Here is a 16,837-nt window from a genome sequence, read left to right as displayed (position 1 = left end):
CAGGTGTTTGTTGTGTTGTGAAAATGACAAATTGACATCTGGATTTATCTAAAATATGGTAACACCTTACAATAATGTTGTATTAGTTAACATTAGTAAGTGCATAACATGAACAAACAATGAACAATCGTTTTTTTAGCATGAATTATTTTTTCTAATGTTAATGTTGGTAATGTCTATACAGTTATTCAAGTTCATGGTGCTAATACAGATACAATTTATAAATGTGTAAATAAATGCCAAAATTAACTAAATGATTAATGAACTAAGATTAGTACACACTGTAAGTATTGTTAGTTCATTTTTGCAAATACATTAACATCAAACTGGGGGCCCTGAGATAGTGCCCGGGGGCCCCAGTACATACAAAAGACCTGTATATAATCATCTTTTCACCTTTCATAAGTCACTCGTCACATAAGTCATCGTGTACACTGTACACGTGCTCAGTTGTGTAAATTGTTTGGGAGAGAGAGAGAGAGAGAGAGAGAGAGAGAGACAATTTCATAAGTTTTGTGTAAGCTCCACCCTGGTTTCTTCAAATGCCCGTCTCAAGAATATATATTGGTGCCAAAATATGGTGAGACCTGAGCTTCTTTGAAGAATTAACGTTGTGGATTCGCTGGGAAACTATTTTTACCACTCAACCTTTGAGACACTCAACGATGGACAACATGCAAAAGATAACCAATCAGAAAGAGACCGTGTTCAGTTTGGTGCAGGTGAAAGGGACTTGGAAGCGCAAAGCAGGTCAAAATGTGAAGCAGCAAACAAAAGGACGAGTTTCAGCAGCAAAAATGTACGTAAAAATCTTTTGTAAATAATCTTTATGAACGTTTTGCTTTGATAAACAAAGATGTTGTTAAAAACTATTATGTTTATAAATCAGGTGGCTTTTATTTTGTAATTTGTCTAATTGTTAATATGTATTTAATTGACTGTTTATTAAAATATATTCATGTAAATGTAAATGTAATATACATTGTTTGTTGCAGTTACGAAAGCAGCTCTTCCAATGGCACCACCTGGACAGTGGTCAGCCCCATCACCTTCACATACACAGTTACTCAAACCAAAAACCTTCTCGACCCCAGCAACGACACTCTGCTTTTGGGCCACATCAGAGATGTTCAGGAACTTGAGTCCGTACGGTCCAGTAGCAAGCCCTTAAAGCGCTTCATAGTGATGGATGAGGTTGTGTACAATCTCTATGGTCCCCAGGTCAAAGACTACCTGGAGGCCAGAAACGTCCTGTATCGGATCCTTCCCGTGCCCACTACGGAGGAGAACAAGTGCATGGAGGTGGCAATGAAGATCCTGGAAGAAATCCACAGGTTTGGTGTTGACCGGCGCACAGAGCCCATCATCGCCATCGGAGGTGGGGTTTGCCTGGACATCGTGGGTCTCGCAGCTTCCCTCTACAGAAGGCGCACTCCATACATTCGGGTTCCCACCACCCTTCTGTCTTACATCGATGCCAGCGTCGGCGCAAAAACAGGCGTGAACTTCGCAAACTGCAAGAATAAGCTCGGCAGCTACATCGCACCTGTTGCTGTTTTCCTGGACAGGTCTTTCATAAAATCCATTCCTAGAAGACACATATCTAACGGGCTCGCAGAAATGCTAAAGGTATTGCTTAAGTTATTAGTTTTGTTATTTTCATGTAAGACAAACAAGTTTTGAAACCATAACTATGTTTTTATGTTCCAGATGGCTCTCATGAAGCACAGAGGACTTTTTGAACTTCTGGAAACACAAGGGGAGTTTCTTTTAAACTCCAAGTTTCAATCCGCAGCGGTGCCGGAGGAAGACAGCATCGACCCCGCTTCTGTATCTACACGTGTTGCTATAGAAACCATGTTGGAAGAATTAGCCCCGAATTTATGGGAAGATGATCTTGACAGACTTGTCGACTTTGGTCACCTGATCAGCCCTGAACTAGAGATGGTATGGTTTATATATTCTGCCATATATTCTTCACAGGGTTGGGTGGGGATGTAAATTATTGCATTGATCAGCAGATTAACCGGTTTGGCCTCAAGGCTTTTAATCAAAGCTTTTGAGCTACATAAGTTTAGGAATGCAGACAGTGTGAAAATGACTCTTACAGACACATAAGGTAAGAGGGACAAACCCAACCTGTTGGGTTGCAATTTAATCTGCTATATGCTGTGATATTTTAAATAATTGTTGGATCAGATATAAAAATTGTTAATTTAACCCAACGGCTGGGTTCATACCTTTTTGACCCAGAGCTTGGTTGAAAATATCCCAGTATTTTTAAAAGTGTAGTGACTTAAACCGCACTGGTTTGTGTGCATTGTCATGCATGTATGTGAACTTCTAAGAAATCCTTCTGCAATGTTTTCTGTCTGTTTTTTAGAAAGTTCTTCCAGCCCTGCTGCATGGCGAAGCAGTCAATATCGATATGGCCTATATGGTGTACGTGGCCCATGAGATGGGTCTCCTTAAAGACACTGAGAAGTTTAGGATCATCTGTTGCATGCTAGGGCTGGAGCTGCCAGTGTGGCATCAAGATTGCACTTTTGGTCTGGTGCAGAAGTCATTGTGTGATAGACTACAACACTCTGGAGGGCTTGTGAGAATGCCCTTACCAACAGGCCTAGGAAAAGCAGGTAATGCCATTATATCTATTCATTTAGCATTTTTCATTTCATTCAAATATTTAAGCTTTGCAGAGAGAACTAAAGAGAGGTCTAATCTACATTGCCAATGTTGCTTCTCCATGCAAAATTCAATGTCAAAGTTTGCATAATATGCAATTCAGCTATAGATATACTCTACTCGTACAAACCTGTACATACCTTTTTCTGTTTTTTTATTATTTAAAATAATATTCTTTTTCTGTGTTTAGAAATATTCAACGACATCAATGAAGACACTCTTTTCAGGGCTTTTGAGAAATGGTGCAATGAACTCAGCACTGGGTTACCTCAAAGAAACAGCACAAAACAGACATTTATATGATATACTATTGTTTACATATAGGGCAGCTTGGTCTTTTGGCTCGTAATACTATTTCCTTTTTTTATTTGCAGAAATTTTGGGCATTCAGGTGTTATGCATTTAAGACAACGTAAAAGCACTTTTTAATGTCTGAATGTGAATGATGCAGTATTCGAAGATCTGTCTATATTTGTGATAAAGCAATTTCATATTCAATATTTTGGATAACTGTCTTTCAGCTTTGTATGGTGTTTGCAAGTTTATAATAAACAATTCAACTTACAAGTGTATTTCAAGTATTTACAACTGTTAATGAAAAGGGACAGCAAACAAGGCTTTAATACAACATACTGGCAGAGTAATTTATTGTTAGGAATTAATAACACAATACTACATATACCAATTACCTAAAACACTACATATTGACTAAATTACATACCTATAGTCATGTAATTCTTTGATTCTTTTTCATTATATCACGAATTTCCTCATTTTTGTGATCGTATTACGAATTTCTGTTTATGTGTCATTGTCACGTATTTGTTACTCAACTGTTTTGTCCTATTTTCTTACCATTTTCACTTCGATTTAGGGTTAGATTTACATAAAATGACATCCTTACCCAACTCTAACCCTAACGCCAGGCGACAATGTTTTAAAATTTAGAAAATATAAAAAATAAATTAGAAAAAATTGTGTAAACCAATACTTAAAGTGACATCCTAACGCAAACACCAAATCTAACCCTACATCGAAGTGAAAATGGTTTGAAAATAGGTAAAAGCTGTTGAGTAACCAATACTTGACAATGGCACATAAACAGAAATTCGTAATACGATCACCAACAAACGCGGAAATTCGTGACAGTATCACGAAAAAGAATCAAAAAATTAAGTGACTAGGTACATAATTTTGTGAGACTGGGTAGCTACATAAACTTTGCATATATCTTGCAGAATCCGCAAAATGCAAATTAAAGCTTTTTTTGTTTAATGAAAAAACGTTTTCATATAACATGTTTGTATAGTCAACAACACGGTTATTACTTAATTTTTTACAAAAAGTACCCATATCAAAAGTTTACATACTATACACTTAGTGTGATGATACTTGGATGGTCAACAATTGTTTAGATGTTTTGCAAAAGTTGTTTTTTTATTGCGACAATAATATAGCAAGAATAAAAAGCAATGAATATATAAAATATAAAAGTAAATGAAGTAAAAGGCACAGATGCATGGCAGTTCTTTTATAGACAGACTTTTTTAGTCAGATTTCAAACACAAGAAACCCAGATCTTCGATTTTTCAGTTAGTCATGAAATCTTAAATAAGAACCACAACTAATATAGTTTAACTACTAATGTAGTAAAAATGTTTCTGTTCATGAAAAGAAGACACGAAACTTCACTGAAGAAAATTCTGGCTTTTGAAAGGATGATCTCAAGGTCAAAACCAAGGTTGATGTTTACATAATTTGGTTGTTGAACATCTACGCACATCTATGTGTTAAACTAAACAAGCAACTTGAAGGCTGGCGACATCAACTTGCATACATAGAAATAACGTTTGCTTTGTTGGAATTATTTTGACTCTACAAAGATAAAGCCCATATATATCTATGTCATATAGACTAAACTTTGACTGTAGCCTTCATGGTATAAGCTTATTTTAGTTTTCACCCGCACCATATCTTCACCATAATATTGGCTCTGCAAGGTTCTTTTTCATGACTTACAGTATTTTGCCAGTCTCATTCTGAATTATGATCTTATTAAAAATGGCTAATATGCATCACAGTAATTTTGCATAATAGTAAAAAGCTGAATACTGCAATTTATATTGATAATTACATGGCTTTGCGCTCAAGGGAGACATGAGCCTGTTTTTAAGCCTCTAACCATACAATACATCAAAGAAAACATCAAATCTGTTTTAATTTGTATTAAATATTATTTTTATCAGATAATGAATTAAGCTTTCTGATGAATATCCAGAGGTTAGGTAAAAATGAAACAACATTAACCTATACAATGTAAAAATTCCTTGTTGCACTTATATTTTTAAGTTTAATAAACTTGAATTTACAATTAATTTGAACTTTCTTGACAAGTTAGGAATTGCTATGAATTATAAAAAAGTGAAATAACTTAAACTAATTCAACTTTATTTTTAAAATTTATAGCAACTCCTCGTTAGTTAAGAAAGTTGTAATAAATTGTAAATTCAAGTTAATTAAACTCAAAAATTTAAGTGCATCAAGAAATGCTTTAGTGTGTCAAATAAAACTCTAAACTCAAGTAAGAATTTAAATCTAAACTAAGGGTTAACTTAAGGTTATTATTATCTAAAAATTAACAATTTTTCACTGCTTGGTCTCTTAAGGTATGACTATGTGATCTAACAAGTAAACAGACACGAGATGTAGTCAATATGACTAATGTTGTAACACAAGTAAATACATGTTTTTAGAAATGTTGTTTTTAAAGATTTTAATGCCTATTACTTATATTCTATTACTATTACTCTATTTAAATTCTATTACTTATAGACCTATTTGCATGGTTCGCCTCTATAAAGATATCTGTATATGTACTTTCGAACTGGGTCTCAAAAAATTAAAAAGTCGATCAAATTTGGCACATTACAAATTACTTCACCCCAAAATGTATACCATACCACATACTTTCGGGGGAAAAGTGAAGACAAGACAAAAGTAAGAAACTCAGATCTAAGATTTTTCATTCTCCCAGTTAGTCATGAAATCTTTTATCGTTTAGATGTGACTAATTTTGATTGTTGCATCTCAAAATGTTTCTGTTCATGAAAAGAAGACACCAAATCTCACCGAAGACACCCATGTCTTGGAGTTCTGGCCTTTCAAAAAGATAATCTCAAGGTCAAAACCGAGGTTGATGTACATAATTTACTTGTTGAACATGTGCTAAACTAAACAAGCAGCTTGAAGGCTGGCGACATCAACTTGCATAAATAACGCTTGCTTTGTTGGAATTATTTTGACTCACCTACGAAGATAAAGACCATATAGACTAAGCTCTGACTGTAGCCTTCATGGTATAAGCTTATTTTAGTTCTCATCTGCACCATATCTTTACCATAATATTGGCTCTACAAGGTTCTTTTTCATGACTTACAGTATCCTGCAACAATCTCATTGTGAATTTGTGTATGAGCGTATTAAAATGGCTAATATGCATCACAGTATTGCATATACAGTAAAATACTGTAACTTAAAATACTTGTCCTGCGATTTATATTGATAATTATTATAATCAACATGGCTTTATGCTCAAGCGACAATTTTTTATGCAACATGAGCCTGTTTTCAACCTCTATATAACCATACAAATACATCAAAAAATATATATAACATCAATTGCAAATCTGTTTTACTTTTTATTCAGATTAAGTATTGTTTTTAGCAGATAATAAATTAAGCACTTTATCTTTCTGATGAAATATCCAGAAGTTAAGTCAAATGAATCTCCATAATGCTGTGTAAATAAAATCTTTATTTATGTGTTACAAGACAAATATTTTTTCAGCAGCAAATATATGAGAACACTCAACAGAAATCTGTGGTTCCAGTCCCCTACAAACATTAGCCTACATGCAAAAATCCTTGTTGCACTTATATTTTAACTCAAAATTCATTTGAACTTTCTTTACTTAATTTATAGCAACTCCTTAGTTGACATTAATTGTAAATTTAAGTTGATTATACTTAAAAACAATAAGTGCAACAAGAAATGCTTAACAGTGTCAGATAAGACTATAAACTCAAGAAACTAAATATAAGGGTTAACTTAATGTTATTACAAAAAAAAGTTTCACTGCTTGGTCTCTTATGTGAACTAACAAGTAAACAGACCCGAGATGTAGTCAATATGACTAATGTTGTAACACAAGTACATACTTATTTTCAGAAATTTTGTTTTTGGAGATAAAGGAAAAACATTGGTTAAAATGATCGCTAATACAGATTTTTATGCCTATTACTTCTATTCTATTACTATTACTGTTAAAATTATATTCCATATAGACCTATTTGCATGGTAAAAAACTACTTTAATTGGTAACCCCTACATTTTCTCAATGTAAAATTTCATAACTCATAGTTGAATAAACTTACAATTTTAGGTAATTTTAAATGTTAAAAAGTCAAACCAACATTTCACCTTTTACAGTGTATAAAAATATCTGTATATGTACTTACAAACTGGATCTCAGAGTCATGTAAAAGATTTAAAAATAAATCAAATTTGGCAATTCTAGTAGTTTACAAATTATGCACCCCAAAATGTAATAACAGTTGTCATTGTCAGCTTATACAGTAATTTAAGAAATACAATAACAGCAATGCTATATAAAAACACAGTGCTTTAAAACTATAGTCAAGGTTTTGTGATGGGATTCCACTTTTGTTGTTTTGCAATATATTTAAATTTCTCATTGATATTGTTTTCAAAGTAATTCTTCATACCGAAGATCAGCAAAATTTCAAAATCAGTTATTCTATACACTTCAAAATTATAAAATGAATATATAAAAAAAGATGGTTCAACTTAAAAGAGTAGGTTACCTGGTTGCCTTAAAATTATGAGTTTGAGTATACAAAATTTTGTTATATAGTCACATATTTTTTTATTCTTTTTTCGTGATATTATCACGAACTTCCACGTTTTTTCGTGATCGTATAATGAATTCCTGTTTTCGTGTGATTATCACGTATTAGCTACTCAACTGTTTTGTCCCATTGTCGCTTCGGTTTAGGGTTAGATTTACATAAAATGACATCCCTAACTAAACCCAACTCTAACCCTAACGCCAGGCGACATATAAAAAAATAAATCAGAAAAAATAGTATAAACCAATATATAAAGGGACATTCTAATGCAAGCACCAAATCTAACCCTAAACCGAAGCAACATTAGTTTAAAAATAGGAAAAAGCAGTTGACTGACCAATACGCGATAATCACACGAAAACGGGAACTCGCCACACGATCACGAAAAAACGCGGAAATATGCGATAATATCACGAAAAAATAATTAAAAAATACATGACTATATCACGAAACCTCGTGAGACTGGGTAGAATATTTTACACAACTTTTTGAGTTAACTAATATTTGTAATGAACTAGGTATTTTAAGGCAACCAGGTAACTTACTTTTTTAAGTTGGCCCAACAAATCATTTTTTTAAATGCTATATTTATACTATAAATATACAAAAAAAACCCAGATAAATACTGTCATTAATTGTGTTCTTCATGTTATGCATCATTTGCATTAAAAGGAAACCAGCCTGATCTTACAAGAATTCGTACATATTTTACGAGTTGGCTAATTCGTATGAATTAATACAAAGTTAATCGTTCAAAAACGTACGATTCTCATTAAGAACAACAACAAAACCTAACCCCGCACCTAACCCCAGCGTCACAGGGGTCATGGCAAATTATACAAAAACTTATGAATGTGGTCGTATGAATTAATACGAATTAGCCAACTCTTAAAATATATACAAATTCTCGTGAGATAGCGCTGTGCAGACCTTAAATCACAATATATAAAGAAACATCTATTCATCTAACTTTGGTTCTGCTGAGTTTGTTCGCAATGCTAACAGATGTTGTCATGTTCATCCATACTGCTGTTGGAAGAGATGGGGGAGCCAGATGAGAGCAGGGGGTCATTGGTGCCCACTGGAGACAAAGTGTTGTCCATTATCATGTCCCCCAGCTTGCTGGAGGTTTTGTTAGGACTGCCGTAGACCCCTGGTTCCTGATCTTCTGCGGGACTGTCATAGCTGATGGTGCCGTTGTTGAGGTCTAGAGTGGTGGGTCGGGACATGTCAGGGCTGGGGAGGTGAGAGTAGAGATCTGAGGAGCAGTCCCCCATGCTGGGCTCCTGCTTGATCGCTCGAGCTACCAGATCAGAGGAATAAAGCGTGGAAGAGGCCACTACAGCGAGTCCGTGAGCACGGGCTTGAATCTCAAGCTCCTAAATGTATAGAATAAATAAAGAAAAATACACATTAGCATAACATAGGCAACTGGGTTTTTTAAAGGTACATGTACAAATAATTTGTTGGTTCAATTTAAAAAAAGTGGTTGTTCAATTTTGAGGTCATTCAACTTAAAAATATTAGTTGAATTTTTTAATTAACTCAAACTTTTAATGCAACCATAACTTACTTTTTTGATTTAAACCAACTTTTTATCCACAGTGTACCGTCACCAGTTTGGCTATACTTGTGAATTTACATTTATGCATTTGACACTTTTACTATACAAGAACACTGTATAATATTGTAGGTCTATACAATAATAATAATAATAATTTAATACAACTTGAGGCTTATTATGTGCTTATATAGTAAAGGAAAGCATCTGACAACTTGTATAACTTAAAAGTACTTCAGTTTACACTAAAATATACACAATGCTTAAAAAATAATAATAAATTATAATAAAATAATAATTATAAATATTATAATTACAAAATATTAAAAAATATAAATAAATAATAATAAAATTAATCACACATAATAATTTGATTTGTTAAACATGTCACTTCAAATTTAGCCTTATTCAGTTTTTATTATTTAAAGTTTTGATGTCTCAAACATGTACAAATCAGCCATGTCCAAATATTTGACTAGTAGCGTATGTTTGTGTAAGCAGTGGGGTTACTATGAATCAAATGCTGTGTGTCAAAATGAGGGAAATTCCCTGTAATCGATTACTTAAGTGTAACTTTAACATTTCATGCATTCAAAGCACTAAGCATATTTTATAGGCTTTAAAAGCAATGTTACGGTCAGTGTTTCACCATCTAACTTCAAAAACCACTTCATCAAAGAGCATTTCAAGCATGCTTGTTCTTCAAAAGCTAATCATGTGACCAGGCCTTCAAACAAGTTGCTTATTGTTTGAATTGTGTTTTACCTGAATTCGAAGCAAAAGATGTCTGTTGGCATGCTCCAGTCTCTTCTGTCGGTTCTCCAGTTCTTTTGCTTTCTGTTGCTCTTTCTGCAGTTTCCTAATATAATCCACCGAAGCCTTGAGAATGGTCCCCTTATTCCACCTCATGTCTCTGAAACAAAGGGGATTGATACTGAATTTACCAAATTTTTTATTTAAACCTATACTAAATGTTTATATAGAAGCGTATTTAAAATAATGCAACTTACGGGTCATTGGACTTGGGAATTAATGTTCCCAGCTCTTTAATTCTGTCGTTTATATTAAACCGCCGTCTTCGTTCAACTGAAAAGACAAAAAACATTATATTATGTTACAAAACGTTACGTCACATTGCATCAGGCACAAATCTTAAAGTTAAGTAAGCAATAACGTACGAGAGGCTATGCTGTATCGTGGAAAAGTCACGCTGAACGGTGTTGTTAGGCCCGAACAGCACAAACAATGGCAAGAAGCAGTTTTATTAAAGGAAAACACCACAGTTTTTCAATATTTTACTATGTTCCTACCTCAACTTAGATTTATTAATACATACCTTTCTTTTTTCAATGCGTGCACTTAATCTTTGTACAGCGCGTCGTGAATGTGTTAGCATTTAGCCTAGCCCCATTCATTCCATAGGATCCAAACAGGGATGAATCCAGAAGCCACCAAACACTTTCATGTTTTCCCTATTTAAAGACGTAGTATGGTGGCACAAAATTAAAGCAACTGATTGGATTGTAGGTCTGCCGTAAGGCAAGTTTTTGTAGTTTTCACTTGAACTACAGGACCGCGACCCGACGGTTGGAAACTTCTTTAGTGCGGTTTTGGCGGATAGAGGGCTGCAAAGCGAATGTGAAAGTGCCATTCACCCTATTGTTTCGAGTGGATGAACGACTAAAACTTTTTTGGAAACGTTATTTTAAGGTAAAAAAAACTCTTTAGTGTTGCTTTAAACATGGAGATTTTTTAAGCGAATAAAAAATAAAAAATATATTGTATGGTGGAAGAGCACTTAGTTTGCAGCACTTTGACCTCGGGTGCAGTAATATTGACGGAAGTTTGAGCGAGAGGGGGAGTAGTCAGGAGTGATGATGTTACTGCAAGCTGAGGTCGAAGTAGGAAAACATGGAAGTGGCTTCTAACATGGCTTCTAAATTCATCCCTGTTTGAATCCTAACCGTGGGTTCACACCAGCTGCGTTTCAGCGGTCTAGTTTGCCGCTTGAACATTTTGAGTTTACTCGCTTCATTCATGCGTGAAAGACGCGTGAAATTCTAGTTATCGAGACATTCACGCAGAAATTTGCATCATGGGAGGAGCTTCTGCGACTACGCTCGCTTTCTGTAATCATGTCACTACTAGAGCTAGCTTCTGATTGGTTAACGCGGTGCGTTTTTCCCCCTAAGTTTAACTCGTGCTTTCCACGAACTAGACGCGCGAATGAGGCGGAATCGTGTGTAGCGCGGCCTGGTAGATGCGATTCCGCCTCATTCGCGCATCTAGTACCTCCAAAATTTCTGCATGAATGTCTCGATAACTACAATATATATTGACTTAACATTGAAATCACTCGCGCTTAACGCCACTACCGCGGCTAGTCTTAACGCAGCATTGGAATGAATGGGGCTAGGCTACATGCTTACACATTTATGATGTGCTGTACAAAGATTAAGTGCACGCATTGAAAAAAGATAGGTATGTATTGCGTCTTGGGCTACGTTTACATGGAAACGATCTGAAAAGAAACCGCAAAAGTGGCTTTGCGTTATCACCTTTTATTCCGCGTTTATACAAGCATTTTGAGGGGCAAATCTGCGTGCATATGGTGACGCAAAAGTGTGTGATATTCGATGTATTATGCACTCCAGGCGGCTAGGTGGCAATGTGAAGCACTGACTGGTGGTTTCACTTTTTTGCGTTTTTAAGCCCCCAAAACGCCGTCGCCGTGTAAACGAAAGGCACATCCGATAAAATATTTTTACGTTTTCACCCTCGAGCGTTCTCGTGTAAACAGGCCGAAACAGTAAACAGTGAAACTCGATTACATATTAAAGATAGACGTTCATGTATATAATCTGATGTTTGGACTCACTTAGGTTGTGGTTGTCCTTCTTTTGTCTCTCCTTTGCCAAAGCTCTGACCTCAGCTTCTGCAACACATAATCATATTAACCGATTACAACAGATATCTACTGTATCTTCATATCTGCACATTTTCAACATCAAAACAGCCAAGTGTTCTAATATAAAGTTCAAGTGCATGTGCATTTATTCTAGTTTGTGTCTTTGCACTAAAAAGTCTTAAAATAAATATGGTAGTTTGCATAATAAACTAATTCTCAATGTGTGTTTGGACAAGTGTCCATATTGTGTGCATTTTAATTTTTTTAACAAGTACACAGAGGCAATTTTTACATTTGCCAACTGTACGTTGTTAAATATTTGGCTTTAATGTGTATGCACAGAGACGGTGTTGAAATTGGTATTGAATGTTGTTTAACACAATGCAATTGAAATATAAACAGTATAGCCTGACAAAAGGCCGTAGAAATGAAAACATACCTACTGGAAAGCCTTCAGGCCTTTGATAAGAGTCAAAATTGCCACATGGTCCGGGCTTCTCCATTATGTGCATCATGCCAGGTGCTGGGGTAGCTATTTAATACAATATATCTTTCATTGATATTGTGCATTCTGAATTGCACACAATATGGATACTTTTACTCCTAAATATCGAATTAAAACATTAGTGATAGCCAAGACAATGTGAATATATACCGGATAATTCCCTTTTCACGGCTGGTAGGTTAGATGGACAGGTGTTGCTAATGGCAACCCCAGCTGGAGGAAGAGGATGATTGTTGTACATATCCAATATGTTCGCAGAAACTGGAATCTGAAAAGTGATTAAAAAATGATGATTTTATTGCAATATGTGCTAAATGATTAAGTGAAATTATGAGGTTTTCGTCAATGTTTACAATCATATTTTAGGCCTGTTACCGTATTAGTCATCTGAAGTCCAGCATCCATAAATCCAAGAATGTCATCATTATAGCTTGACTCCAAACTGATGATGTCTTCGATTACATCGTCCATCTGAAGCCATTGAGATTTGATGTAAGACAAGTGCAAAATGTGTTTACATGACCTATTTAGTGCTTTAGTTTTTAAAGGCATAGTTCACCCAAAAATAAAAATAAATTTCTTTTTTATGATGAACACAAAAAGTTCCATAGTAGGAAAAAAATATTATGGAAATATTGTGATAAATAATGAAGAAGATATTTTAATAAATGATGGTAAGCACACATTTGACGGTACACATTGAATTTTATCGTATTTGTTCTTTTCTACTATGGAAGTCACAATCAGCTGTGTGCTTACCATCATTTATCAAAATATCTTCTTTTGTGTTCATCAGAAAAAAGAAATTCATACAGGTTTACAACAACATGAGGATGAGAAAATGATGACAGAATTTAAATTTTTTGGGTGAACTTTCCCTTTAAGTAAGCCGTTCTTTAAGTCATTACAGACTTTGCTTGTGATAATATGCTAATAGGCAAAAACAAAAAAGTGCTTTGATAAGTGCTTTTATAAAATGTGAAATCAAAAAAGACTTGGACTATTAATAATACAATGACATATTAATTCACACCTCATTCACACAGTTCTGTAACTTGTACTTATGTACTCGTAAAATATACTATTATGATATTATCAATCATTTGAAAACAAAGGCAAGGACTCTGAGAGTGAGAAACTATGTTGTTTGGACTGTCTGTGCAACTTACAAAACGTGCTTTCTGTGGTTTGGCAAGCTTCAACATGCAGGTACAGTACTTTCATAAGTACGGCTTATACCATGATATTATATTATATATGATATTACATACCACACTGTAAAAAAAACTTTGCTGCCTTAAAAAAATTTGTTAAATCAACTCAGATTTACAAGTCATGTCAACAGTAATTAGTTGTCACAACAAGTTGATTAAACAAAAAAATTTAAGGTAGCAATGGTATGATATCCCGCACTGTAAAAAATTGAAACTCAGTTTTACAAGTCATTTTTAACTTACTTTTATTTATCTTGACTAGAGATAAGTTGTTATAACTACAGAAAAGTGTAGCAGCTCATCTATGGTCAAGATAAATAATAGTAAGTTGATATGACTTGTAAATTTGAGTTGATTTAACAAAAAATTAAGGCAGAAAAGCTTACTATATTAGATTACTATATTAATAGCTTACTTATTAGATATAGGCGGTTTCATCGGACGCACGTGATACACGTCTGGATCCGAACCTTACTTCCGGTTTCGTTTTTTTAATGGTCTGAATAGTTGCTAAACTGATCTCTTGAACAAATGCCTCGTCGAAAATAACAAATGTTTTGGTTTCCTAGGTAATCTATGTGTTTTTTTTTTGCTTGTTATATAAATAAACTACGTTTAAAGAACTTTGTTGTTATTTATTCTTAGCGGAGTTTACCGGAAGTTACGTGCGGACCACGACAGCCGCTTGCTTATGTTGTTACTGCTGAAACCGTCTATATAAATAGCTTGTTTTATTTTAAAAAATTAATTTTTTTAACCCAGATATAAATTAATTACACGGCATCGGTGCTCTGTATGTAAACTTTTAAATAACTGTATTTTTAAAATCTGAATCTACTAAAAGAAACAATGCACATTTTCTTTGTCGTTGCTTAAATGTACGATGCCCATGACAATTTTTTGAGGGGATCAATCCTGTGTTGGTCCTAAAATGACAACCCTGTATCACGAAATTATGTGTCACGTAAATTTGTCAGTCCTTTCCGCGACACCGACACGTTCCTCCGCCCCCCCGCGTGAACATGTCACGCATTTCTGTTTACCTGTCACTGTCACGTATTTGTTCCTATTTTCAAACCATTGACGCTTCGGTTTAGGGTTAGATTTTGTGTTTTTTTCATTAGGATGTCACTTTAAGTATTGGTTTATACCTTTTTTCATGTTTTTTTATATTTTATGATTTTTAAACCATTGTCGCCTGGCATTAGGGTTAGAGATGGGTAAGGATGTTATGTAAATCTAACCCTAAACTGAAAACTGTTGAGTAACAAATACGTGACAGTGACACTAAAATGCAAAAACGTGATAGTGACACAAAAATGCGTGACATGTTCATGCAAAAAGGCGGAAAAACGTGTCAGTGTCACAGAAAAGACTCACAAATTTACGTCACTATAGGAACATAATTTCGTGATACTGGGTTGAATATGAAGCTTACAAAACAGAGGACCAAAATGCCCCCCTCTTCACAGGTTCCGGGACATCTTTCCTGGTTTTTCCCTTAACTGACAGATGCCCTGATTGTGATCACTCATCTTTGACATACCTGGCACACACTTTTAACCCAATCAGGTTATAGTACATCCAAGTTACAAATTTTTATCAACATGTGCATTTCCAAACCATTTGCACTGCTTGCAAAGCTTGACGAGCTGAGCTAGTAACACTACAGGAACACTTTGATTGGTTTAACTGGTTAAATCGGCTTGTATCTACCTCTTTCTCACAGTTGAGGGTGAGAAGGGCCATAGGGCTATTGGGTGCGCTGGTTCCCGGTCCAGGGGGCATGCCGTGCTCTGAAGGCTGGCTGGGGACGGGCCTTGTGCTGGCCTGCGGGCTTAGTTTAGCTCCTAGCGCACTGGACAAGTAATTCTTTACCTGCTGCCTCTGAGTCTGTTGGTGGTGGTAGTTAGATGGATTCTCCAGGTGAGATTGCACCTGAGTTACAAAGCAAAAGAAAGGAAATTCAGACACATAATACAACATTTTGTTTAATTAAATGCAATTTGTACATTTATTTAAAAAAAAATGCAGAGATAATATTAATTAAGCTTATTGTACAAATAAAATGCATGTTTGGTTTATGTGAAAATAAAGTGTTTGGCAATTATTGTCAGTCTACAAAAAATGTGTGCATCGTAAAAATACTTAAGTTTAAAGAAATCCGTTCAGGATAAAAACAGCGATTGCTACACAACCAAATCAATCAATGAACTAAATTCCAAATGCACATGGTTGATAATATCTTTTCTACATTAATAAACAAAATATCACCTCACCTGGTAGTGACTGTACTCAAACATCTCCAACATGTCAAACAAAACTATTTGTTAACTTAAAAATAAAAATATTCCCTTTCAATGAGTGATGTGCAAGAACTGACCAGTCGTTTTGGCCAGCTGAAGATATCAACGCCGTATTTAAGGCATGGGAGGAGAACTTGCTGTCCTCATATATTGTTTTTCTACCCAAACGATGAATTTATCCTTTTATAGAGTTCATTTGACGTCACCGGTCCAATTTTACAAAAGGGTCTTTGAACCGATTGGTTACTAGCATCTAAACTGAAACGGCTTACGGCTAACTAACGTTTCATCTTTAATTCCGCTCATTCGACATAAAACATTATTTGTTCTCGGCATCCGGCGCACAATCGTCGCTACTGTTAGTCTAAAAACAAGACAGTTTAAGATGGAGTGATTTTTGAAATGTTGAATTTTGCCCGACGAAGCATTGGTAATTGCTATCTGTACAAAGCTTGAGTATTGTGCACACATATGTACAGTACAAGCAAATGCACGCACACATTTCATATTTGGATGAATCACTTAATTTGGACATGAGAGTGATGAAACAGGGGTTTTTGTTTTTTATATGCAAAGATTTGTGGGACGTGTTATGAGAACATGCTAATACTTAATCGAACCCATTAATAAGCATTAAAATGTCACCTTGAGATTGGTAGATTACAGCATATACTGTATTTAAATTGTACATTTATTTATTTAGCAGACACTTTAGCCAAAGCAACAAAA

General features: G+C 34.9%; 2 protein-coding genes across 2 annotated transcripts; one reads left to right on the top strand and one right to left on the bottom strand.

The window, feature by feature from the left end:
• The first annotated feature begins 50 nt into the window (after window positions 1-50).
• Window positions 51-3,215, top strand: eevs (2-epi-5-epi-valiolone synthase). The gene is made up of 5 exons (XM_055214377.2): window positions 51-799; window positions 996-1,629; window positions 1,711-1,947; window positions 2,384-2,636; window positions 2,876-3,215. Exons 1-5 carry the CDS (start codon window positions 666-668, stop codon window positions 2,986-2,988), a joined length of 1,371 nt encoding a protein of 456 aa, XP_055070352.1. The 5' UTR covers window positions 51-665; the 3' UTR covers window positions 2,989-3,215.
• A 4,844-nt stretch (window positions 3,216-8,059) lies between these two features.
• mitfa (melanocyte inducing transcription factor a) lies at window positions 8,060-16,242 on the bottom strand. Its single transcript, XM_055214378.2, has 9 exons — window positions 16,082-16,242; window positions 15,519-15,740; window positions 12,964-13,059; window positions 12,739-12,856; window positions 12,523-12,615; window positions 12,054-12,110; window positions 10,186-10,261; window positions 9,941-10,088; window positions 8,060-8,993 (listed from the first exon to the last, which is right to left on the bottom strand). Exons 1-9 carry the CDS (start codon window positions 16,112-16,114, stop codon window positions 8,613-8,615), a joined length of 1,224 nt encoding a protein of 407 aa, XP_055070353.2. The 5' UTR covers window positions 16,115-16,242; the 3' UTR covers window positions 8,060-8,612.
• Window positions 16,243-16,837: the final 595 nt, after the last annotated feature.

The sequence above is a fragment of the Misgurnus anguillicaudatus genome, chromosome 8 (genome assembly GCF_027580225.2).
Source record: "Misgurnus anguillicaudatus chromosome 8, ASM2758022v2, whole genome shotgun sequence".
NCBI lineage: Eukaryota > Metazoa > Chordata > Actinopteri > Cypriniformes > Cobitidae > Misgurnus > Misgurnus anguillicaudatus.
This window is presented reverse-complemented; position numbering and strand designations above follow the sequence as displayed.

Excerpts from the sequence above, each read along its gene's own strand:
- eevs (XM_055214377.2), top strand. The coding sequence starts at position 666 with ATGGACAACATGCAAAAGATAACCAATCAGAAAGAGACCGTGTTCAGT. Across the intron at positions 800-995 it reads CGAGTTTCAGCAGCAAAAAT|TTACGAAAGCAGCTCTTCCA; the intron begins GTACGTAAAAAT and ends TGTTTGTTGCAG. Across the intron at positions 1,630-1,710 it reads GGCTCGCAGAAATGCTAAAG|ATGGCTCTCATGAAGCACAG; the intron begins GTATTGCTTAAG and ends TTTATGTTCCAG.
- mitfa (XM_055214378.2), bottom strand. The coding sequence starts at position 16,114 with ATGTTGGAGATGTTTGAGTACAGTCACTACCAG. Across the intron at positions 15,741-16,081 it reads TTGAGTACAGTCACTACCAG|GTGCAATCTCACCTGGAGAA; the intron begins GTGAGGTGATAT and ends TTTGTAACTCAG. Across the intron at positions 12,857-12,963 it reads GACTTCAGATGACTAATACG|ATTCCAGTTTCTGCGAACAT; the intron begins GTAACAGGCCTA and ends ATCACTTTTCAG.